At 52.4% G+C, this 24,491-nt stretch overlaps 2 protein-coding genes across 3 annotated transcripts; both read right to left on the bottom strand.

Moving 5' to 3' along the window:
* Nucleotides 1-82: 82 nt before the first annotated feature.
* Nucleotides 83-4,814, bottom strand: RILP (Rab interacting lysosomal protein). 2 transcript variants are annotated; one of them, XM_069874151.1, is made up of 8 exons: nucleotides 4,585-4,814; nucleotides 3,995-4,118; nucleotides 3,554-3,675; nucleotides 3,208-3,399; nucleotides 2,955-3,124; nucleotides 2,716-2,838; nucleotides 1,274-1,357; nucleotides 83-944 (listed from the first exon to the last, which is right to left on the bottom strand). In XM_069874151.1, the coding sequence occupies exons 1-8, from the start codon at nucleotides 4,810-4,812 to the stop codon at nucleotides 785-787; spliced, it is 1,203 nt and encodes a 400-aa protein (XP_069730252.1). In that variant the 5' UTR covers nucleotides 4,813-4,814; the 3' UTR covers nucleotides 83-784. The 2 variants fall into 2 exon arrangements, with proteins under 2 accessions (XP_069730252.1, XP_069730251.1); XM_069874150.1 differs by lacking the exons at nucleotides 83-944; nucleotides 1,274-1,357 and adding an exon at nucleotides 1,916-2,600.
* A 39-nt stretch (nucleotides 4,815-4,853) lies between these two features.
* On the bottom strand, nucleotides 4,854-24,357 carry PRPF8 (pre-mRNA processing factor 8). The gene is made up of 43 exons (XM_069874149.1): nucleotides 24,319-24,357; nucleotides 24,092-24,201; nucleotides 22,853-23,021; nucleotides 22,541-22,705; nucleotides 22,224-22,442; nucleotides 21,624-21,836; nucleotides 21,222-21,347; nucleotides 21,039-21,144; nucleotides 20,341-20,531; nucleotides 20,082-20,201; nucleotides 19,814-20,003; nucleotides 19,518-19,637; nucleotides 19,084-19,218; nucleotides 18,850-18,979; nucleotides 18,268-18,464; nucleotides 17,963-18,169; nucleotides 17,708-17,871; nucleotides 17,265-17,391; nucleotides 16,949-17,141; nucleotides 16,409-16,596; nucleotides 15,553-15,791; nucleotides 14,906-15,052; nucleotides 14,446-14,656; nucleotides 13,979-14,095; nucleotides 13,645-13,892; nucleotides 13,277-13,456; nucleotides 12,690-12,825; nucleotides 11,938-12,107; nucleotides 11,487-11,616; nucleotides 11,161-11,307; nucleotides 10,760-10,920; nucleotides 9,930-10,121; nucleotides 9,108-9,345; nucleotides 8,751-8,879; nucleotides 8,068-8,181; nucleotides 7,752-7,925; nucleotides 7,304-7,497; nucleotides 6,938-7,177; nucleotides 6,712-6,853; nucleotides 6,471-6,611; nucleotides 6,086-6,225; nucleotides 5,706-5,908; nucleotides 4,854-5,135 (listed from the first exon to the last, which is right to left on the bottom strand). The coding sequence occupies exons 2-43, from the start codon at nucleotides 24,189-24,191 to the stop codon at nucleotides 4,981-4,983; spliced, it is 7,008 nt and encodes a 2,335-aa protein (XP_069730250.1). The 5' UTR covers nucleotides 24,192-24,201; nucleotides 24,319-24,357; the 3' UTR covers nucleotides 4,854-4,980.
* Nucleotides 24,358-24,491: the final 134 nt, after the last annotated feature.

The following is a 24,491-nucleotide window of genomic DNA, read 5'->3' as shown; positions in this document are numbered from 1 at the left end:
GGAACCCAACGGCTACGGTGAAGAACCACAACCTGAGCCCAGCAGCGGCACCCAGCACGGAGAGAGCGGAGGCGGCAGCGGGTACCTCAGTGGAGAAACCGCACTGATTTATTTCTGAATCCCGTTCCAGAGCTAGAAAATACCTGACCCGAGGGGACCGATTAGCCCCCGTGAACACGAGGATTGTTCCAGTCTTCTGGTTCCCAGTAGCAGCACTCCCAGAGGTCCCCATATCAAACCGAGAGGTGCAGAGGTGGCGCTGGCGGTGCCGGTCCCGACTGCTCCCAGAGCACCCGCACAGCCGGTGCTCAGCCCCCCAGCCCCGGTGACCCCGGGCACCCCAACTCCACCTTCCCAGGGCAGGGACGGGGGGAGGTAAGAACAGAAAGAGGTGAAGCAAAATACCCCACAGGGCAGGATCCGGCAGAGGTGTTCGGCACAAAGTGCCACCAGCGCGTGGGAAGAGCCCCTTGGGGTGCGGTGGCGGAAAGGGGGTGCAGACGCTCGCTGGGCTGAGCTGCAGGCACGGAGAAGCGGGGAGCAGGGACACGGCTGCGTGGGATCCCCGCGGTTAAGCACAACGAAAAGGTGGCTGAGAAGGTCGGAGGTGCCGAGCCGTCCCGTGCCTGGCTGGCACGACCCAGCCGAGCGTCACGGTGGGTTGGCAGGAAGGCTGCCCCCGCGGCACGGGGAAGGGGCCAGGGCTGCCCTGCTGCCCTCGAAGACGCCAGGAGGAGTCGGCAAGTGCTGCTGCAAGGCCAGATCCAGCTCCCGCGCTGGGGGGTCAGAGGGGCGGCGTGGCTCTGTCAGGGCAGCTGGCCGCTGGCTCGCTCGCTCTCTCCAGTTCCAGTTGTGTGTCCAGCGAGTCGATGATTTCCCAGGCTCCGGAGCAGCTGGATGTGGAGGGGTCGTTGCCGCTGCTGCCCTGATACCACGGCCCAAAACTGCAGAGAGCGCAGATAAGGGCTGTGGGGGAGAGGAGCCTTCCCAGGGAAGCGGCCGCATCACAACCTCCCCGTGTTTGGTGGTGGCAGCGGGACATGGGCCAGCTGCGAGGCTCTGGGTGCGTGTGGCACCTCTGAAGCTCCTGCCGAGCAGAGTCCCCCCTGAATCAAGTGACTTCCCTGCGTTCCCATCCCTGCGTCCTTATCCCAGCTTGGCTCCATCCTTCCCGTCCCCTGCAGAGCAGGGACCAGGCTCAGGCCCCGCAGCTGAGCCCAAACCTCCTCTTGTTCCGCAGAGCCCCCCGTCCCCAGCGTGGGAGCAAACTTACAAGCTCCTTATTTTGGATTCCGGAGGCTGAGCATCCACGCAGTCTGTGCCGTGCGCTGGGAGCCAGGAGCTCTCGTCTTCATCGCTGCAGCACAAAGGAGCGAGGGAAAAAACCTGCACTGAGTCACAGGCTCAGCACGAGCGAGTGCCAGAGCCCCCCGCGGGGGGAAGAGTCAGCTCTCCATCGCCAGCTCTCCACGGGGAACCAGTAGTTGGGTTTAGGCTGATGGTTAGGGTAGGCTTACAGTCAAGCTTAGGGTTAGAGTTGGCCCCATGCAGAGGTTCCCAACCAGCCCCAGGGCTCCCACTCAAGCCGAGCAGTGTCCGCTGCAGAGCCACACGTGCGGCCACCACCACCGCGTCAGGGACACGCAGGGCACTGCTGCTGCCCCCTCGAATCGCTGCCAGGCCCCAAAAACTCAAGCACCCTGACCCAGTGGGAGACGTCCCTGCCCATGGCAGCAGGGCGGAACTGGATGAGTTTTAGGGTCTTTTTCAATCCAGACCTTTCCCTGATTCCACGATTCGGGGCCAGCCCAGCCCTGGCTTGGTGATCCCAAGTCACGAGGCTTGTCAGACGCTGGCACCAAACCCGCAGCGCTCGGTCAGCAGCTGGCGTGCCCCTGGCTGCCGCAGCAGCAAAGTCCTTGGGAATCTCACGCCACACAACAAGCACCCGGGAACGGCCGGGCAATCGGTGCCTCCGGCCGCAGCTCTGGGCCAGGGCTCAGCGGGGAGCAGGAGGACACAGAGAAGTGACTGCAGGACCCGACACCCCCGAGCCGCGCCGCCAGCAGAGACCTCAACACAAGCAAGCAGCAGGTTTCAGCAGCGCAGAAAGCTCAGGCCCCTTCAGACCTTTATTAAAGCCCCTAAAAGCCAGTGAGATCCACCTCCCCCACGCCGCACGGCAGCTTCAGCACAGGCTTCGCGTCCTGCTGCCAGCAGCCACGCAGAGCCAGGGCTGGAGCCCAGCAGGGTCCTTCCCTCCCCACAGTGACAAGTCTCTCGGAGCCAACGCTGCCCACAAACATCTCGCGGAACCTCCAGGGAACATCTCTACCGTCATCTTCAAAGGCTCCGCGCTGGACAGCCTCCCAGCACACAGCGCGGGGACCAGCCGGCCTTGTCTGGAGGTCCCAGTGCCACCACCTCGCCTCCCGTTGGCCACGTCCACGCAGGGACAAATGGCATTTAGCCAAGCGTGTGTGACCGCTGACAGGGACACAGGGACGGCAGCAAAGAGCCCAGCCCCTGCGGCGCTCCCAGGGCTGAGCCAGAGCAAGACACGCGGTGCAGACAATAAAACTTTGATCTCTGGAAGGAGGCTGGAAGGAGGCAGGGAGGCGGCAGCTCTTGGCCTGGAGCAGTTCCCTGCCAGGGTGCCGCACCAGGGGACACCCCAGAGCCTGCCCGTCCTCCCTCCTGGCGAGCAGGACTCACCTGCTCTCCGACTCCTCTGCCGTTCCCAGCATTTTGGCTCTGATCTTTTTCCTCTGCCTTTTGATAGTCGACTTCATGGCGTCCAGGAAGAAGCTGGGAATTCTCTCTTCGTTCAGCAGCTCCCTAAGAAAAAGCAGCCAGCTGGTCAACAGAGAGTTCGGCAAAGAAACCCGACTGCGCCAGGAGCAGCCTCTGACGGGCCCCGGGGAGCTGCAGGGACAAGAGGGACCTGGACTCACCGCTGGTAATAGGCCAGCTCCTCCTGCACCAAGAACAGGTTGGTCTTGAGCTCGTTCCGCTCCTGCAGGATCTGCTGCAGCTCCTCCTTGGAGAAGCAGCAGTGAGCAGGGCTCCTGCCCGGGTCTGCATCCCGGTGCTGCGGCTCCTCCGCGGGTGAGGACGCTCCTTCCTGGGGGGACGGAGAGTCAGCAGGGACGCAGAGACCCTCCTCATCCTCAGAGTCCCACCCAGCTCTGCCTCCCCCTGCCTCACCGGCTTGTGCTTTGGCTGCTGGGTTTCAGGGCTGGTTCTGTTCCTCCTGCTCATTTCCCTCTGGGTTTCCAGTAACGCGGCCTCCAGGTCCGATTTCTTCTCCAGGGCGCTCTTGAGCTGGGCCTGCACCACGGCCACCTTGTGACGCAGGTCCTCGTTCATGGCCATGAAGCGATGCAGTTGCTCCTGCAGCTGGAGGGCGCGGGGCAGCGGGTGAGCTGGGGCAGCAGCTCCCAGTCCCACCCAGTCCCACCAGCGCATCCCGAGCCGCGGGAAAGGCAACTGCCCCAGCAGGCTCGCAGCCCCACGGGGAGGTGACGTGAAAGCAGGTCCCCAGGCCACTCACCGCCTCCGTGTCTCGGCTCTTGCAGACGATCTCGTGGGCCTGGGCACGAAGCTCATCCCTCTGCTTGTCCACCACCTCCTTCAGCCGCAGCATCACCTCCCGCTCCTTCCGAGCTGTGCTGTCTGAGCCCGGACACGGGGGACAGGGCTGAGCGGCCCCTGCAACCCCAGGACTCCCCGAACCCCACAACACTACGAGGTTCCTTGGTGCCTCTGCAAAGCCAGACACCTGGCAGACCAAAGCCTGTCTCTGCCTCCACCACCCTCCTGGGACATCGGGGTCCCTCTGGCTCGAAGGACAAGACAACGCTTGTGCTCCCTGGTAGGATGGGTCCCCAGGGCTGGGTAGCAGAGAGAGGAGGCTCAGCCTGCACCCAGCCTGCTGTCCCCACCAGGGAGACCCCGTAGTGTCAGGGGACCCCAAACCCACCGGGACACCCACCTTCCTGGGACTGGCTCTCCGCAAGCTGCCCCAGGAGCTGCTGGTTCTGCTCCTCCAGGTGGGCCAGGCGGCTGCGCAGGGCTCGCTCCCGGCGCTCGGCCTCCCCCAGCCTCTGCTCTGGGTCCTGGAGGACGGGGACAGCCAGGTCGGAGCCATCCCAGAGGGGCAGGGACAGCCAGGTTGGAGCCATCGCCAGGGATGGGGACAGTGGGGTCAGAGCTACCCCAGGGTGTGGGGACAGCGGGGTCAGAGCCATCTCAGGGGACAGGGACAGCCAGGTGAGGCTGCCCCATATGATAGGGACAGTGGGGTCAGAGTCATGCCAAGGGGTGGGAACAGCTGGGTCAGAGCCAGCCTGGGGAGGACAGGGACAACGGTGTTGGAGCCACCCCTGAGGATGGGGACAGCAGAGCTGGAGCCCCCCCACCTAGGGAGTACAGGCGAACCCAGGCCAGATCCCTCCCAGGGCACAGGGACAGCGGGATCAGAGCCACCTCAGGGCACGGGGACAGCGGAGTCAGACTCGCCCCAAGGCTGGGGACCCCCAGGGGGCCCCCGGAGGAGGCTCCGCGCTGCCCTCCCCCGCTCACCTCGTCCCGTGCAGCCGCCGGCGCGTCCCCCCCCTCGGCGCCCGCCGGGGCCAGGCCGGCCTCCAGCAGCTCCAGCAGCCGCACCAGGGGCGGCACCAGCCCGGCCACGGCCTCGGGCCCGCAGCGGGCGGCCAGGCGGCGCAGCTCGGCCCCCAGCGCCCCGGCCGAGCGGTAAAGGAGCTGCGGGGCCAGGCGGCCCGGAGCCCTGCGGCCCCGCCGCTCCGCCATCCGCCCGGCCGCCCCGCCCCGCTCCGCCCCGAGGCGGGACCTCGCTTCCTACAAAATTTATTGAATCGACGCGGGGTACAACCACTCGGGACGACGGGAGGAGGAAAAAAGGGGAGGCGCGGGGTGGGTGTTGAATATCAACAGTAGAGGAGCGGGACGAGGGCAGCCTCAGGCGTACAGGTCCTCCCGGTCGGCAGAGTAAACCTCTCCCTCCTGGAGCAGCGCGAAGTTGAGGAAGTGGGAAGGGCGATGGACCTCGTGGTAGAACTCCTTGGGGTTGGCGAGCTGGAGCTCGTACTTCATGTTGGGGTCGTGGCGAACACCTGGAAGAAAGCGGCCATCAGGCACCTGGAAGCCCTTCCTGCCTCCGCTGATCCGGAGCCTAACAAAGTCCTCTCCCTTCACGAGTTAATTTTTAAGCAGTTCTAAACCCACAACCCCCTCTGGGTCCCTCACCCGACAGGTTTACAAAGCCTTATGCCTCTCCTCTCCCCTCCCTTCCTGACTCCTGCAGCTGCTCCACCACACCAGGATCTCCCCTAACAGGCAGAGCCTCTCTCTCTTGCATTTTCCATTACCATTACCATCGTGTCTGCCCGACAAGGATTAATTATTCAGCAGTAACAGCCCAGACGCTACAACCTGGAAAGACAAGATGGCTACGCCTTCCCTCTCTCAGTTTGCACTCTTGCTGCCAAAAAAAACATTGAGAAGTGACATCACGGTGCTGGTACCAAGGAAACATCAGACCCTGGTGCTGGTAAACCCTGCCAGCCACTCCCAGGAGGAAGCTCAACATCAGATCGGGTAAGGAACGCTTCCCTGAGGAGCTATTTCTTTCTCCTCCTCAAGCTATTCCCATCGCCTGCCCTCCCTTTCTCAGGGCAGCTCACCCATGAAGTTGTAGTTCCAGGACCCTTGTGCCGGGACCATGAAGAAGCCGAGGAAGCGATCGGAGAGCAGCATCTGCACCCTCTCGTAATGGGAGGGCAGGTAGCCCTTGGGGTTGTTCCCTTTGTCCGTGTTCTGCCGGCCCCACTCGTAGCCACTCGGGGTCAGTTTGTAGGCTGTCAGCGTGCAGGAGCCCGGTGTGAAACTGCAAAAAAGGCAAGCAGAGAGAGAGGTCGGATTCACCTGGGGTGGAAAAGGAAAGCCAGAAACGAGCCAACGCTCCCTTTCTGCAAAATTTTTAGTTGAAGACCTCAACTGGTTCCCAAGAGCTGGACGTGGAGGCCCCATCAGAGGAGCACAGGGAGGCCTCACTGCCCCTCACCTGCAGGTGATGATGATGGTCTTCTCCCCGTCCCAGGAGGGGTTGTCAGCCATAACTTTGGCGTGGGTGGTGACATCCTGTGGCGAGAGCTGAGGGGACTCATTTGGTTGGGTGTGAATCCACCCCAGAGGTTCCATTTCCTGACAATAAAAAAAAAAAAAGTGTTTTAGAAAGACATTTAAAAGAAACCCACTTCAATACAGCAAAAAAAAGCACACAGGGAGTACAGGCTTCCCTTTCACCTCATCCCAGATCAGGCTGGCTCCAGGCTGAGGCTGTTAAGTCCCACATCCACAACAGATCACGGGAGGCTGCCCCCACCTCAGGGTCCCATTCCTGGGGGTGGTGATCCTCCACCCCCACCGGGAGCAGCAGCTCAGCTCACCTTGAGATACTCGTGCTGCGGCAGCTGCCCTGGGAGATGCACCGTCTGGTGTGTTCCCCACTGCGGCACCATGACAATGCACCGGATCTCCTTCACCTGGGGGTTATCTGGAGGGCTCACTCCGTACAGGTAACCTGCAATCTAGGAACACAAACACCTGCTTAGAAGCCCAGAAGAGCCCAGGGCTGGCTGTGGCACAGCAGCGTGGAGCGCAATGGTATCAGTCTCGTTGCACACTCACCTGGGCCCGCAGGTCTGAGATGCAGATGAATTTCTTCAACACGTTCTTGGGAAGAATGTAGGTGTAGCCCGTTTCCTTTATATCGTCTGACGAAACATAAATGTGGTTTGTGCGCAGGTGGAGGTTGGCAGCAGAAATTGCTCTGTGAAAAGACCACGAATATTAGAAGCTGCTCCTGAGCACTCTGACCTCTTCCATCACCCAGCAGCTCCGCCCACCCTCCTACCTGACTCGCCACTCAGTCTTGGAGGAGAAAGTCTGGGTTTCATAATTGCTGGTTGTAGAGGTGATGATTTCATCGCCGTGTTTGTTGACAGTGCGGGTCTGGGTGGCTGTCAGCTGCGACTGCTCCTTGGTTTGCTTCTCAATTTCTGCAATCTGCTGTCTTTGCTGAGAGGGGGCAGAGATCTCCATGCCCAGGATGATGTCTCGGATCTCCGACTGTGTCAGGGATGCAACGTTCACACTGAAAGAGAAAATCCACACAAGTCAGGCATTTCAATATTTGTTCTGGAGCAGAAAAGGTCCACTCCAGCCCCAGTGTCTTTAGTGCAGGAAGAAAAGGCTGACAGGATCATCGCAGCTGGCTTACTTGTTCTTCTTGCCGTAGTCAGCAAGGATGAGATCCTTCAGCTGCACCTCCACCTTGATCCACTCCTCATCAGTCAGGGTTGGCCAGATGTGGTGAGGCTCCGTTATCGTTGTCTTATCTGGTTTCAGTATAACTTTGGCTCGATCGTTATTCACATGTAGCGCCCGGAGAATGAGAATCAGACGAGAGAATGCCTTGGAGAAGAAAAACACAATGCAGTGAGTCATAAAGAAGGAAATCGAATATAGAATGTGCTAGAACAGCCCTCCTGTGTTTGGGCACACCGATATTGCCCAGAAAGTGCCAGTGGAATCAATCTGAAGGAAAATCCAGGCAGATCCAGAACAAAGTGCTCCCAAGCAACAAATCGGGGGAATCGCTGAAGCTTTGGCTCTTGCTTCCTTTATCAATGGCAAAGCAGAATGCAGACTAGGCATGCTGTGCTTACCGTGTAGGAAGAGATGGTTTTCAGCCAGTCATCATAGAGATTGAAGAGAACCATCTGGGGTTCAGTAGCCTTCAGGATGAGATCACCAAACTTTTCTACTTTCAGACAGGCCTGGAAGGGCAGCTGCAACTCTGAGCCTTTGATCACAATATTGGGGAAATCCAGCAAGTGCACCTGGAGTTTATCAAAGAGAGGAATCAGTTCACAACTACTGCAAAACATCGGTCCAGATCACGTCCTTCACAGGAACACAAGACTGTCCTGTAACCTCCCAAAGATTTTACATGCCCCCACAGAGCAGCGTCTGCATTGTTACCTCAAGTGGGTCCAACATGCCCTTCCGAGTCACTATGATCTGCTTAGGCTGCTCCTCCACGGGAAGTGACCGGATCAAGGCAGCCACTTCTTCAGCAGTCTTCCACTTGGCCAGCTACAGAAAGACAGCCGGGTTAGAGAAATCCCTCTCTGCTAACAGCAGCGTCTCCATGCCTTTGGGAATTAGACAGACTCAAACCCAATTCTAAAAATACGACTGGAATTTATGACTTGTTCCAGACTAGTGACAAGGCCCAGCATTTCCTTCTCACTGATCTCAGAGGGCAGTTCCCATTCCTGGAGTTCAGCTGCTCCTGACTGGCTTAGAAAAAATAGCTGGCTACAGTGCTTTGCCACCTGAGAGTCTTCTCACTGCACTGGATGTACGGCCAAGTGCAACATGATTTGTACCCGTCATCGCAGCGCTGTTTCTCAAGCTGTGCTCGAAAACGTAGGCTCTTTACACCTCAGAGCCTCAAAAACCTTGCAGCGTCAATGCCTGCACTCTTTATTTTTATATTTCACGCCAATGCTTGCCCAAGCACATGCTGAACTTCACAGCTCCAAACTTGTTATGAGGAAGATGAGGACCCTCACGACATTTTCTGCTCATGTGAGTGTCTCAAGCAGTCTGAGCCCATCCCCAGCTCACAGCCCAAAGAAGAGCAGGCAGCCAGGCCCTACCTGTCCGAGACGCTTCTGTCCTGCCCACACAGATGTATGGATGATCTTCAGGAAGAGCTGTCCAGTTCTGGGATTGAAGATGAAAATAGCTCCATTGATGGGTTTTGTGGTCAAATTCCCCTCAAAAGTCTAAGAAAACAAGCGAAAATGAGAAGTACAGGGAGAGAAATACAGTCTATCCACATCTTTACACAACAGCTGACTCGCTGCGTGCTTTGAGCATGAGCTGTATGGGAAACTTAAGAGCTGCTCTGCGCACACTGCAAAGATGTGAGTCCATTCAGATGCCTCCCCAGGCAAGCAGAGGACATCCACAGTCCCTGTCCTTCCCCCCTGCAGGTACACCTCTGGCCTCACCTTGTGAATGGTCACTCTGTACACGTTGGTGTCATCCACAAACCAGATGATCTGGTTGGAGAAGAGCTCTCCGTAGTTCTGGGAGGAAAGGTACGGTTCTGTGGGCTCAGATGAGTAGAGCTGTAAGCCCTTGCGGATTCGTTCTCTCAACACGTACAACGCAGGATTAGCCTTCATGATTTTGGCCATAGCCTGCTGGATCAGAGGTTTGCTCCCAGGGAACCAATTCCCATAAGCACTGAAGAAGAAAACAAACAGAAGACCTGGTTATTTCCAGCAGCTCTGAGATGAAGAGACAACAGGTACGCACAAGTCCTTCTATGCAGCAGCCAGGCACCTCTCTGCCTGCTGTATACTACTGTGTAATTTCTCTTGTGACGTCCTTGGAGCTGTTCTCCTATGGCTTTTCCCTACACCTCCTCTCACTGGGAGGCCACAGCATACACATGCTGCAGTCCCAAAAAAGTTGTTGCTTCTCCAACAAGCACAGTGGAACAGAGGACGTCCCCCCCTAAGCTCTCCAGTGAAGAACAGTTGTCCCCACCTGCAGGGGGCCTTGAAACAAGGTCTGTCCTTCAGCTCCAAAAAATCTAGGAAAACTAGCGATAAGTGGGCTGGGAGAAAGGAACCATTACTATGGAACGAGCAGACATTAGGCAACCTGAAAAGACTGCCTAGATGACTTATCCCATCCACTGTGTGCCTCCAGCTCTGCCTCCTCCCCTCATCCTCCTACCTGGAATACAACCCAGTTCAGAGATACACTAATGCAGAGCCACAAACTACCAGTGACAGCTAAAACAGAGAAGGTACAGATCTCACCTGTGCAAGTTATAGGCCAGGTCAATGGCAATGAGCACACCAGTAGGAGATGGATAGATACTCATGTTGTCAGTCGTGTAGTCCAAGAACTTGGCTCTTGCGTAGCGCTCTATATCATGGGAATCATAATCTCCCCAGCGCAGCTGGATATCTATCCAGTACTTCTGAGTGGTGGTGCTGTCCATCACATCTCTAAGAAGAAAACAAGCCAAACAGTTTATCTCGTACAAAACCCTCCTGCAGTTGCTGCAGGTCTTTGACAGAGAGTAACTGCCACCAAGCATGAATGCTGGCGCCAGCTACTTATCTCCGTACCACCTTGAAAAGAGACTCTACTACTCTCTTCATACAGCAGCTGAATGCAGAAGCTGTTAAGAGAAACCTTTTGCCAATGGGGCTCATGTGCAGGTTTAAACAAAGCAGCACAGTTCCTCTTTTACTGTGTAGTCACCTCCCCCCGGCACTGTCTGGTGAGGATTCAGTCGAGCTGAACGCAGCACCCAATTCACTCCCAATTCTGGCCCTAGGACAGCACAGCTTTGCGGGGTTTCCTGAAGAAACCTTCAGAGCTCTGGCTCAGCAAAAAGGTCAACTGGCAGAGGGAAGAGGAGCAAAGACAGTCTTCATGTTTGCAGAGGGCAGTGCTGGGAGGTGCTGCAAACGCCTACCCAAATGAGCTCTGCGCTTTGCCAGGCATAACTGCGTCCTCCTGGGTCCCTAAAGAAAACCAGCCCTTGATGGCCAAGAGATACGGGTTTTAGCTCTGGATGACAGGCTCAGCAGCTCTGCTCTGCAGCAACATCAAGGAGAGGGAAAAGGGAAATACTCACTTGGAATCTGCGAGCAATGACGGACGTGACACATTCCACTTATAGGAAGCAAAGAGGAGGATATCTGCACACGAGGAATTCATCTTGTACGACTTCCTGGGATGGATTGTCTCTTTCTGCACTGTCTCAATCTCCAGAGCATCCAGCTCTTGATCAAACACCTGGGGAAAAGGCAGTCAAAGATAAGTTATATTCAAGCAGCCTGGCTAAAGAATCCATCCTCAACAGAGCTAAAACAGGCACCCAAACAACTTTGATTTCCTCCCCTTCCTGGTCAAACTGCTGGAGAAGGGGTAGCCCTGCTACAGTCCCTGGGATAATCTGTTGGTAGCAGGAGGCCACTGGCACACAAGGTGCACGAATGCTTGTGCAGAAACAAACCGAGTTAACAAACTGCTCACCTGGCACAAATCCATTACAATGCTCTCATGGATCTTTTGCCACAAGTGAGCTCGGAAAATCTGAATGAGAGAAATCTTCAGCGTGGGGATCTTGCCGTGCATAAAGATGCCTGTTAAATCCAGCTGCACCTGAAACCCAACGTACACCTGCAACGAAAAAGCAGCTTTGAGAGCACGCGACGGCACAACTGATGAAGTTTAGAAAACAGAACAGCCACTGTTAAGGTTTCATTCAGCTGTAAGAGATGTTCTGAAGACTTCGTTAGATAGATAAACTGCTCTGAATTCTGTGGAACTCTCTACAGATACAAATGCCAGATACTTACGTTGGCTCTGTTAATGGTAGGAGACCACCACAGGGTGAATCTTCTGTTTGGAATTTGGTTCAAACCCGATCTCTGGGCATTTGTCAGCTTTTTCCACTTCATGGACTCCTCAAAGCCACTGGCCTTCTCCCTAGAAAGGGCAGACAATCAATTGCATAAGATGCCGCTCATCTCTGCTGACTGCCATGTGCCACGCACAGAAAAGGCAGGGAACACACACATACACACACCCCAGGAGCAGGGAAGACTTTCATGCAAAATTTCCCTGGATTTGCACACGCTGGAGCTCAGCTACAGCCCAGGCCCAGGCCTCCTCACAACTAAACTATAGTGTGCTCAAGCAATGATTGAAAAGGCCCAACAGGATCAGCACAGCTTGAGCCCAGTTCTCCTCCTGGTGCACCACTAAGCTCCAGTTTGCATGAAAAGGCCAGATCAAGGCTTCTCTTACCAGAAGAGACCCTCCCATGTGGGGAAGTATGTGCCCTTGAAGAGAGTGTGCTCCAGGATCCCTTCCACTCCACCAAGTGCCTGGATCATATCTGTGCGGTAGTTGTTCAGGTTCCAGAGCTTCCCATCATGGCGCTGATGCGTCCACCAGAACGGGTTCTGTTTCAGGACCTGCAGACCACAGCGCACTAGTGAGCAGCTTTGTATTCTGATCATACAACCTGGCTGCACTAATTGTAGGAACCAAGATGATGATGATGTCAGCTAATGAGTAAAAAGCCTCACGCCCTCAGTCCTGGAGGACACATCTACAACATGAGTCCAGCCAGTACTACTACACAGTTTGGACTGGGTTAGAATCTAAGATAACGTTTTTATCTTTCAGGGATTGTCCTTACACAGAGCCACCATTAGAGGCTTTCAGTAATTCTTTCCACTGTTATTAAAACTTAAGATTTTGGAACATTTGGTTTGGGCTCTTTTTTCCCCCTCTCCAGAGCAGATTTCTCAATACTCAGTAGGACTAAACACAATGTTCCCCAAGACACTGCAGTCTATCCAAGTACTTCAAAGGGGCTACAGATTTTAGAGCATCTGGTTCTCAACAGCCTCTGCTTGTCCCAACACACAGCTGTAAGTTCTTCCTGCAGCAGAGAGGTGAGGAAGTACACTTGCAATAATGCAAGGGGAAAGGACGTTGCCTGGAACGAGTACTGAACCTCACACTCAGTCAGAGAAATTCCCAGTCAATACCTGATACTGTTTGAAGTCAGTCCTGACTCTCCATCCTTTATCGTATGCCAGGGTATGCCGGTCCTTCTGGAAAAGGGTGTTAATACGAGGAATGCCTCTGTCCCATGAGTCCTCCAGATCCTCTAGTGTTAGACGCCTGAAAACAAACCCCCACACTTGGTTAACTCTCAATTCTACAACTAATCAGTATTTCAGGTGATGAGATCACAGAAACAATACAAACCTCAGGGCAGGAGATGTTATAAAACGCCAAGCACTTAAAAGACTCAGCGAAGTGTCTACAGACATCACTACGAACCCACCAATGTCCAACAGCAAAGGCTGCCCTTGTACAAGTGAGCAGAACTAACTTCAAATGGGTCTGATGTCAGCTTTTCTTGGCACCACCTGGCACTCCATCTCCCTCAAACTGTGCCACTGTCTGCTTGCAGAGCCCTTCCCTCATCCAGAAACAAGACAGCAGCTTTGCAGGCAGCCCAGCACGTCTCATGGGCCCAGCAAGAGCTCCAGAACTCTTAAGACAGCGTGGTACTTCGTCCCATCGTCTGTCCCCACACAGAGAAATCTATTTGCACATGGAAACATACCTGTTCTGGGCTATCGCCTCTTGTCGCTTCAGGGCATACTCTGCCCACACTCTCTGAGAGTCAATGAACTCGCTCTCCCATGGCTGGATGTAACGATACAAATTTGGGATGAGCTGGTCCTCCTCGTGACTCATTCCCGAGCGGAAATGAGTGATGCCAACATCCGTCTGCTTGGACCACCTGGAGGAAAGAGACATGAGAGTGATGCAGGAGTGACAAGACTTCACAGGTCACACTGCCATGACCAGCTCTAAAGGCAATGCATCTTCAGAAGAAGGCACGGTTTAGCATTCTTGGATATTTTTATGGGAAAGAACATCTATAACACAACACTCAAGCCATGCAGGCTCTAGAGCAACACAACTCACCTCAGATCAGACTGTGGGATGAGAACATGGCCCATGGAGAGCATGCCCAGCCCACCCAATTCTTTCGGAGTGTAAAACACCACTGGTGGAAAACGGCTGGGCATTTTGGAATTCAGGCCAATTTTGATTCGAGTCTGGATTTTATTCTCACACTTCACCAGCAAATCAAGCAACTCCTGAGTATTTACAACAGCTTCCCGGAAATATGTCATCAAGCCAATCAGAGCAGTATTCCATTTATTGACAATCTAGAAAGGAAAACAAAGGATCAGTCCTCAGCCCGTTTTCCAAGCACCTGCAGAAAGCTTTGTCACACATCTTCCTCCCACCTTACCTTAGTGAAGGTCGTGGAGCCAGATGCCATGAGGATCTGCCTCACTCTGTTGTGAAACCTCTGCATGGACTCATCATCCACACGCAGGAAGCACTGAGCCGTGCGCTCCTTGGTGACCTACAAGAGCACAGGGACATCAGTTCCCTTCTGGGAGCCCTCTCTCCAATACAGACAGCAAGGTGAGCTCCTGCCATCAGGCAGTTATGAAACACATGGAGAGGAGAGACTGAACAGCACCTCTACAGTGTCAGGTCCCTGCTCATCCCCAGCCAAGGATTTTCCATCCCTCTCAGGAAGGAAAGTTCATACCCAGCTCATTTTACCTCTGTCTGCTAGAGGTCCCACTTACACAGCTGGCAAACTCATGCTGCCAGGCACCCCATGCCAGCAGGTACAAACCCTGCTCTGATAATGGGTACCGGCCAAGCTGGGATCGCTCTCCCGACTCGCTCAAACCCTCAACCTACCTCGTTCTGCAGGTTCCAGACACCATCCTTGTGGGTGAACTCCTCGTAGCTGGTGCGGCACTTGGGCAAGATGCGGCACTCAAACCCGCACATGTTGAACAGCAGATTGGGGTTATCCTTGCTGTAAACCGACACGAAGCTGTTCTCCCACTGCACTGTGGTGACCGATCGAGGCAAGCGGTTCTTGATATCCCAGAATACAGCACGGCCACTGGAAAACAAGATGTGCACAGCAAGAGGCTATCTGTTACTGAAGTGAAACAGAAACTGGGGGAGTCCTCAGAGCCTTCCTAGCACTCGAGTCTCACACCCATCGCTCACTGTCAGAACAACTGCACAGACCCCTCACCTCTTCCTACTTTTCTTTCTAAACATCTGCCTATCAGTCTCTAACAGTTATTTATCACAATTCACGTTCCCACTATCCCACCACTTGTTCTTTTCAGGCTGGAGCACTTACAGGTTCACATCATGTTTCATGAGGCGCATCCGAGCATCCCGGGGCCAGCACTTCTTGTTGTTATAGCCTACAATGTTCTCATTGTTGGGATCTGGATGTTCTGTCAGGTATCGCTGAATCAAGTCTCTCGCCTCATCTGCCGTAAACCTGGAAATGCACAGAATCGGATCTGGAGTTACGTGACCAACTTCTCAGAACATCAGTCTGCCCAAAGACCTGCTTATAGAGAGCTGTTCATCACAGCACATTTAAAGGGAATTGTCCAATTTCTGTATCCTCCCATTGAAGGGGGCTTCAGTTTCATTAGCATGGAGACTGTTTTGCTTTTCTTTCCATGAACAGACATAAAATTTCACATCCACTTGTTGGGAAAGCAGAAAAGGCTTATTTTACCTGTGGAAAGCCTATAACAATTGAACTTTTGTTTTGGTTGCTTTTCTACTGGTCCAGTGAAGATGCAGAAATGTGAACTGACAAAGCAAGAGAAAGCATCTGGACACCCAGTTGCTCTGGGAAGTCTTGTCAATTCAAATATTCCTGATCTTTCTTAGAAAAAGGATCAAAAGCTGGAGTAGGAGGATACTAATTCCAAATTTCACAGCACCTCCTGTTTACCTGAGGAACACAAAGCCTCGCAGAGCGTTTACCTGAAGAAGATGTGAATACGGTCGATGTATCTGCAGAAGAGGCGAATGGGATGGGCCACCTCAGTGGCAATGTCTTGGAAGCTGAGGAAGTCATTCGGCATCTGGGGAGGCCCAGCCATTTCACTGGCACGGTGCAGCCCCAGCACCAGCAGGTCCATCACAAGCCCATAATACTGGACAATGAAGGAAGCAAACTGCAGCCCACGGATAATCCCATAGGAGTTTGTGTGATTCATGTCCTGAGGAAACATAGAGGAATCATGAGAACCTGACTGTCACGATACACCAGAGACTTTCAACCTGACCAGCTGCTCTTTAGCAGGACCCAGAAGGGTCTTCCTACTGTTGAGGCTCTGGAGTGTGTCCAGAGAAGAGTGACAAAGCTGGTGAAGGGGCTGGAGAACAAGTCTTATGAGGAGCGACTGAGAGAGCTGCAGTCATTTAGCCTGGAGGAGGCTGAGGGGAGACCTTGTTGCGCTCTACAGCTACCTGAAGGGAGGTTGTGGAAAGGGCCTCTTCTCCCAGGTGACAGGGGACAGGACAAGAGGGAATGGCCTCAAGCTCTGCCAGGGGAGTTCAGGCTCGACATAAGGAAAAAATTCTTCACTGAAAGAGTAATTAGGCAATGGAACGGTCTGCCCAGGGAGGTGGTTGACTCGCCTTCCCTGGAGGTGTTTAAGGTGCGGGTGGATGAGGTACTGAGGGGCATGGTTTAGAGATTGGTGGGAATAGTTGGACTCGGCGATCCGGTGGGTCTCTTCCAACCTGGTGATTCTATGATCCCTTCTGCCCTCATGGGTCCAAAACCTCTCCATCTGACAGCCCCCACACCCCCTTTCCTGACTGCAATCATCACCTTGTAGTTGATCACCACGTTGTTCTTAGCTGTCATGTAGTCAGCAATGTTGTGATCGACAATAAGACGCAACAGCCTGTTGAGCAACGTCAGGTCAATCTTCTCGTACATCTTCTCAAATCGAGATTCCAGCATCACATTGCATTCACCTTCACTTGTTTCCCAAACATCTTGCAGATTATTAATGCCTGAGGAGACAAATAAGCTTGTCACATTAACTGACACAAAGCATTTCTGAGTGCAGAAGCATCCTTCTGGGCACAGGAAATCAGTACGTTTCCTATAACATTCAGTTTTTCAGCCTCTGGTCCTTACAGTTTATCCAGAAATTAGAACAGAAATACACAACCCAACCACAAATGCTATGGAAGTATTTCTCCAGTACATACAAGCATATTAACCTACAAAATATAGCCTTGTATTGTAACAACTCTTGACTGCAAGCTGTAAATACTAAAACTCAGCTCCCAATGGCACTTATAGGAAGCAAGCTCCCAATAAGGAAACTTCTTTTTGCATTGAAGACAAGATTCCACTGACCTTGGCACCACTTGTACACCAACAGTGGAGGAGGTTCAGTGTCAGCAGGTTTGATCCATGGAGGGAAAAGACGCCGCTTATCAGCCTCATACCACAAGTACTGATCCAGATACGCATCTGTGATTTTCTCCAAGGGCTCCACATCATAAACAGGAACTAAGTGGCTGTAGAGATCCATGAACTCAATACCCACCTGAAAAAAGATGAGACAAAACTGAGTCTCACAGATGACAGAGAGCACAGAGTCAGAACCCATAAGTAGATCCTGAATGAAGTGTAACTTTTAGTATTGCCTGGCTTTCAACAGGACACTCACCTCCTTGAAGGCTCTCTGCGTTAAAAGGTGTCGCTTGATTCTGGACAGAGCTTCATGAGGATTATCATAAGCCTGTTCAATCAAGCCCAACTCTTCTCTCTGCGATTGATTCAGGCGGGATTTCACACTGAAAGTGAGGAAGAACAGTTTAGTTCAGGCACCCAAGCGTAAACAACAGCCATTGTATTAAACTGATGAGAGATACTGTTCAACCAAGAGGATCAAGACAGCATCTGTAACACTTAGAAGCATGGCACCGTTTTTGCCCCAAGTGGCAGAATCCATGAAGAACCCTCAGCCGTGCCAGTATCCCAACCTACAGCATTTACCAGTCCACAGGGTAAATTTTACAATATGCTCAATTCCAGGAATAACAGATAACAAAATAGCTTCAGCATTCTCTCAGTGCAGATGTGTGCCCCTGCAGAACAATCACTGCTTACCTGTAAGCTTCCTTCAGCCTCTCCAAGGCCAATATAAGCAACTTGGTGTCATGCTTGTAGGACAGCGGTGGGAAGGGAATGGGTGAGAACCTCCTGCTTTCCAGCCAGTGCACCGTGGTTGTGTACACAGCAACAGCCTCTTCCGCAGTGATGTAAGGCCCATCCTGCAGAACCACACACCACCAGCATTAGTCAGTGAAAGCTTTCCTATGAAAACGGCACCAATTTGGGCAACCCTGGGGACGACAGAAGTACCTTCAAGTAATTATGCTGCCGTTCCTGCTCAGCTTTTAAGTAGAGTCTAGTCAGCCGGCCCAGATTCTTCTTACAGACAGTTTTGTCCACAGTGGCACCCCGACGGATCCGCTCCCTGTTGTAGTGAGCTGTATTTGTCCACCAGTCAGCTTTTGCCTTCACGTACCTCAGGATCATGTTCTCAATAGGAGTTGGCAGCCCTGGCACCTGGGAAAGGACAGTAATATGAGGGAAGGAGGAGAGAGACGAGCAGTTCTACTCGGAAGATGTTAAAATTGAACAAAAAGGCCAAGTGAGAGACTTACCTTCCAGGGGATATTGGCCTTCCAGCACCGCCAGGCCTCACTCAGATGCTGCAGGATGGTTCTGGCTTTGTTCTGCTTGATTCCTTCTGGCATCATGTCCAGAATGTCATGCATAACGGCTGCCCTCAGCTCCAGGTCAAAGTGCGACTCCACACGCTGCTTTGTGACAGTCTTTGCTACGCCCTTTGAGTGACGGCCTGGAAAAAGCAAAATACTTTAGCAGTTCTAACATCACTGGGCAGTGCTCCTCCTCCTTCCTAATACAGGAACACACGCAGGTGCAAGGGTGTCTGAAGAAATTACACCGCCACAACATCACTGATGAGTTTGGAGCAGATGATTAGTAGGAGACTATGGACCCAATGGTGGTATGGAGCAGGGAAACCCACTTCGATTTGGATATGTTCTACGAGCAGTGGTTTTATAACAGCTCTAAAGCAGTCACCAACTCTTGGGACTGACATGGAGAACACGTACAGACCACCACTTGGAACAGAAATCTGGAGGTCAAGCTGGCAAGTAAACAGTATTAATCTTTACCACACAGTCATCCCACATCCAAGACTGACACAGCGTCCTGACCTTCAAACTGCCTGGCCAGCAGATTCCCCAGCCAGCGTTCCAGCAGTGGTGTGATGCCCCTCATGAAGAACAACCAGACTCTCCAGCCTGGAGCCCAGAAGCCACAGCCAGGACCTTTGCCCACAGGCCCCTAAAAGAACAGACACGGTAACAGACAGCAGGTCACTTATTGACATCCCAGAATCCCTCCCTCGTTGCTCAGTTTACATGGGGTCACCATCACGTGGAACTTACTGTGTTGAACCTGTAGTAGATCAGATGTTTCAGGTCCTTGCACATACGGATCTGCCTCATCAGTTTGTACTTGTACCGGTACATTCCTGTCAGCTGACCCACATGGGCAAAGATGTACTGCAAGCCATCCGCCAACTGAAACACAGGGAGCAATCAGAGATAATAAATACTTCAAACACTATTTCAAGAAGCCAGGTTTATTTTAGAGCCAGGACCAGAGTGTGTCAGGCCATACAAAGCTCCTAGCACTGACTCATACAGTAATCAACTCTTATAAACTAGGGTAAAAGCAAAATTTCATGCAGCGCTGCATGCTTTCATTGTTCCTCCTCTTCTCGGTAACATTGCAACACTCAGTTATTTTGTGTATCCTATATAAGCCCACTCCTCTCAACTTCCCCTGCTCACCTTTAAAATAACAATAATAGTCCTACCTGAAACGCGTCCACATTTCCAAGTCTGTACTGGACATGGCTGTCCACCACCAGCTTAGTCAGGCGCAGAACCTCTCGGCACAGATGGAAAGCATTACCAAAACGAGATTTTTTCCTTTCCTGGAAGAGTTAAAAATCCAGAATTCATGTAACAAGGTTATTTAAGGGTGAAACAGCTCCAGTTTGGTCAGTCTGTACAAAACTGATCGGGCAACGTGGCCTGTCTTATCACACTAGGAACTTAACAACCTTCAGATAAACTTCACTCTTGAGTAAAACAGCACATGGACCAATACCTTAGTGGTGAGGGTCTTCACAGGCTTCAAGTTGAAGTTGTAATCCAAGTGCAGGTAGTTCAGGTTCTTTCTGTGGATCAGCAAGTTCAGCATATTGTAGCCCTGACGACAGACCTGCAGGCCCACTTCCACCCAGTCCAGCTTTGTCGACTGGAAAAACTTGGTTGCCTTGAAGGAGCGGAAAAGGTACCTGGAGAGAGCAGAGACTTTCATCAGCTGAATTCCCTACACAGACAAGCAGCTTCCCACTGATCAGATCCTCACTCACCTCTTCTTCTGGGCCTTGGGGGGTCTGTGCTTGAGCGCATTCAGAACATAGTATTTCAGGAGCTTCTGGTAGGAGACTCGCACTTTCACTGGCTGGCCTGCTGGGCAGTGCTCACGGTACCTAGGGATAAACCAGATTTCAATTTTCCAGCTAACTAACATTCCTCAGGGGACAAGTCCCACCACAGGATGTCTTTATTTTATTCAAGATAATCAAGTCACATCCATTAGAACGTCCCTTTCCTCAGGAAAGAACTCACCAGTTCTTGACCAGTGGAATATCAAGAGCTCTTCGAGTCCTCCCAGACCTCAAGTTGAAGGGCCGTGGGGCCCACAGCAGGGCAATGCCATTGGCTGTGTTATCTGTGTAAAGTGGGGTATCCTTCAGGAAAGGTTCCACAAACTCTGGCAACTCAAACTCTTCATCATCATCAGGCAATGGTTCCTGACTCTGAAATGGAGAAAAAACACATCTATTGCCTGGCTGCTTCAGCTCAGTTTTCAATTTACCAAGTAAAAGACATTTCTTTGCTCTTAGAGAAGTGTGACAGTGCTGAGAATCACAGAAACAAAAAGCGTTCTGGAAGGCAAACTCTGGCTACCAAACCCTGAGCTGGGCATTATGGGGTACCTCAAGGGAGGTGTCAGCTCTATGAATATGCCAAGGGCAACCAAAACGACAAATAACCTATCAGAAGACTCTATAACTATTGTTAATTAGGGATTTATTTGGCTTTGTCCTACAGAAACCAAAGGAGACAGCTCCATGCAACTCCAGAAGTAGAAAAAGATGGAAATGACAACTGTGGGGTTTTAATTTTTGTAAAAAGGCTTGTACTTCCTCCTGAAATTTCTATGTGTGTGCCACCATCAGAAGTACAGTTACAAGCAAGATGCTGAAGCCCCACCACTTCCACACAGCAGGGTTTACCACAGGCTCTCCAGAACAGTGCCTCACCTTGACAGAATGTCTGTGCGAAATGGGGTTGATCAGCGGATCGAAGTAAAAAGCTGGGAGATCAGGATCTTCTGTTTTAATGAAAACGACGTTTGGAGTATGATACCTACAAAACAAAGTACGCATTAGAGCATCCCGACAGCCTTTCCCTTCCCTCCCTGCTCTTGAGGCTGATGCGCTTACCAGGTGAGGTGGACATGGTGCGGCAGGTTGTTGTACAGGTACGGGAAAGCGATTTTGTACTCTGTCCTGATTGGCTGCCTGATGATAATCTTGTTGATGTCATTAAATTCATTCCAGTCTTCATCCCTCAAATAGGACAAAAGGAAATTGTTGCATGAGCATTCAGCGGGATAGAAAGGCAAACATTTTTGACTGAAGACACAATATCAGTGCTTTTCCCTTAGCCTTCTCTTCGCGCTCACAACCACTGAAGTGTCCAAAGCAGCAAACACATCACAGACCTTACACTAAAGAGAGCGAACACCCAGGAATAGCTCACCCAAGCTGAGACACTTAGGGACAGATTAACCTTCCCAGCCCTTTTCCCAGATAACCAGTTATTGTTCTAAACCCAACACTTACTGAAGATTGACGTCTCTAACAAGAGGCTCGAACTTGGGACCTCCAGGAATAGCCATGTTCAGTGCCTTGGAGGTAAAGAATGCTTTCAGGTCAAATAAATAGAAATAGTTGTCGTCAACAAGGTCAGTGAGCAGTTGATTGGCCAGCCGGTACAGCGTGGACATCATCGGCAGAGTGAACTGCCAGCGCTGGTACGTCGAACCGTTAACATACCTGCAAAAGAACAAAGCATGGACACCCATGACACAGCCAGAAGACAACTTGGCCTTTACCAAAGGACCAGAAATCATCAGACACCTTTCACTAGCCAACATTTGCAGAAAATAGGAAGGAGAGCTAACTTATGGGCCCCTCTAGACAGTAAGAAAGGCTGCAGGACTGCTGAAGATCACTGTGGACTACATCTGTCCAGCAAATACTGACTGGTCTGGTTCCTTTCCTTCTGACACACAACATCTCAAGTCATATTCAAGAGCCTTTGGTGTGTATGGACACTCTTAACTAAACATTACCTACTGCTGTGTACAGGTAATTTATGTAGCATATAACAGGTGGCCTTCTACCCCCTACCCAATGAACTGTGCTACCAGAGGCACTTACTTTCTGTTGTCTTTCAGTGGCTGGTGGTCATAGAACCAGTCCAACACCGGGGCATCCTCCTCTGGATCCAGCTCGAGCTGAATCGCTTCCAGGGGCTCCACATCCAGGATGTTATCAGCATAATCCAGAGGGGGTTCTTCATCATCAAATGGGGGGAATCGCATGCGCTTGAAGTGACGCCTGTCTCTCTTCTCTCGCCTCATCATGATCCACATTGACCTGGCAAAAACCCACAGACCATTAAACATCACCTTTAATGCGAATGCACGAGTGTTTGCTCCCAAGTTCTCAGCAGGGCGAAGGAAGAAGGCGCTTACCCCCACTGAGCGATGTACACCGGCTCTATGACCCAGGGAATCTCATTCACGAAAGAGATGGCACCCGTGATGTGGTACAAGACTGGAACATCTCTGATCTGCTCCCAGGGCATGGGCATGTTCTCCAAGAGCTTCAGAACAGCGTGAGGCATGTACTTGAGAGCACTACAAGCAGAAACCAAAGAAAATCAGAGTTGGAAGGGATCTCAAAAGAAGAACCATCCATCTGCTGCAAGCCAAACTACCTCTACCTACACCTTTTGCTCCTGAAAACTGCTCATCTATCCTTCACAGAGCCAGGAGCTCCCTTACCCCAGGTAGACACGCTTGTCATGACGGAACTTCCTGTTGGTCATGTCACCGTGGTCGCGGATGATCTTGCGGACGTGCTCGGGGGGCATGTCCTCCTTCTGTGCATCCACGAAACCAAATTTCCTCTTCTCTGCATAGCGCTTGGCCTGTAGCTGCTGCCACTTGCGGGCTGCAGGGAGGGAGAGGAACCAGGATCAGGCCCACTCCTGCTGGGAGGGGCTGCGGGCCAGCCCTGCTGATACCAAAAGCACCAGCAAATAAGACTAGTTTTGGAATTGTAGAAAGTGAGCATCCTTTATCAGTCCTGGGCAACACGAAGGAGTGATCTCCATCAATCGCATGCAACGAGACAAAAGCTGGTTACAGGATACGTCTCCCGCTTATGCGCATATGGATAAATTTTCCCAAAATCCTATGCATATTCTATTATTTCCCAAGGGCTAATTTTAATGTTATCCTGAACTTCACAACAGTCAAAGCTCTTGCTGATTTGGAACTTCAGAATCAGTTCTGTCTGACCTTGCATTTGAGACAGGGAAGGACCACAGAATTGACTACAAACATGTGTTCAGCACATATCACACTGAACACAAGATGATATCATTTCATAGAATCACAGAATGGTTTGGGTGGAAAGGGATCTTTAAGCCCATCCAGTTTCAACTCCTTGCCATGGGCAGGGACGCCTCCCACTGGATCAGGTTGCTCCAAGCCCCATCCAACCTGGCCTTGAACACCTCCAGGGACAGGGCGGCCACCACTTTCCTCGTCAACCTGGGCCAGGGCCTCCCCTGAAGAAATTCCTCCTTAAATCTAGTTTAAATCTGGCCCTCTCCAATAAACACTTACTGCCCCTCGTCCTATTACTACAGGCCTTTCTAAACTGTCTCTCCCCAGCTTTCACGTAGGCCCTCTATCCAAATCTCAAGAAATATGATTATTGACAGGAAACCTAACTCAACTTGAGCTTAGATCAAAAATATTCCACTTTTTGTCATGGTAATTATTTCTTCTATCAGTTCAGCACGGATCATACTTCACACACGATGTTACCACCTCCAAAGAACGAGTTGCATAGAAATACACTATTTCAAAGAAAACAGGATATAAAAACCCAGCTAACGGACGGACGAACTCTCAAGAAATACAATTACTGAGATGAAACCTATCTCTGCTTGAGCTTAGACCAAAACCATTCCCCGTTTAGCCTCGGAAGCTCCTTCCCGCGCCGCCTCTCACCCTTCTCCTGCAGCTTCTCCTCAGACATGTAGTCGGGCAGCGGAGCCAGCGGGCTGGGCACCGGCGCGCAGGCCCCGCGGTACGGGAACACGGCGGCCATGGCGACACACCTGCAAAAACGGACGGGAAAACGGCTCAGAGCGGGGACAGAGCCCTCCCTCCCTTCCCCTCACGCCCTCCTCCTCCCCGCTACCCCGGCCCGGGCCTCCGCCGCCCCCCGGCCTCACCGGCTGCCGCCCCGCGCTTCGCCACCACAATGGCGGCCGCCGACCCCGCGCCCAGAGACCCGGATGTAGGGGAGAGCGCGCTGGCCAATCAGCTCTCAGGGGCTGCCGGCGCAGCCAATCAGAACGCGTACAAGGAGGGTTGAGGGCGGAAGTGAAGAGGAAGTCGCGCCTGA

Source organism: Phaenicophaeus curvirostris, chromosome 21 (assembly GCF_032191515.1).
Source record: "Phaenicophaeus curvirostris isolate KB17595 chromosome 21, BPBGC_Pcur_1.0, whole genome shotgun sequence".
NCBI classification, from domain to species: domain Eukaryota; kingdom Metazoa; phylum Chordata; class Aves; order Cuculiformes; family Cuculidae; genus Phaenicophaeus; species Phaenicophaeus curvirostris.
This window is presented reverse-complemented; position numbering and strand designations above follow the sequence as displayed.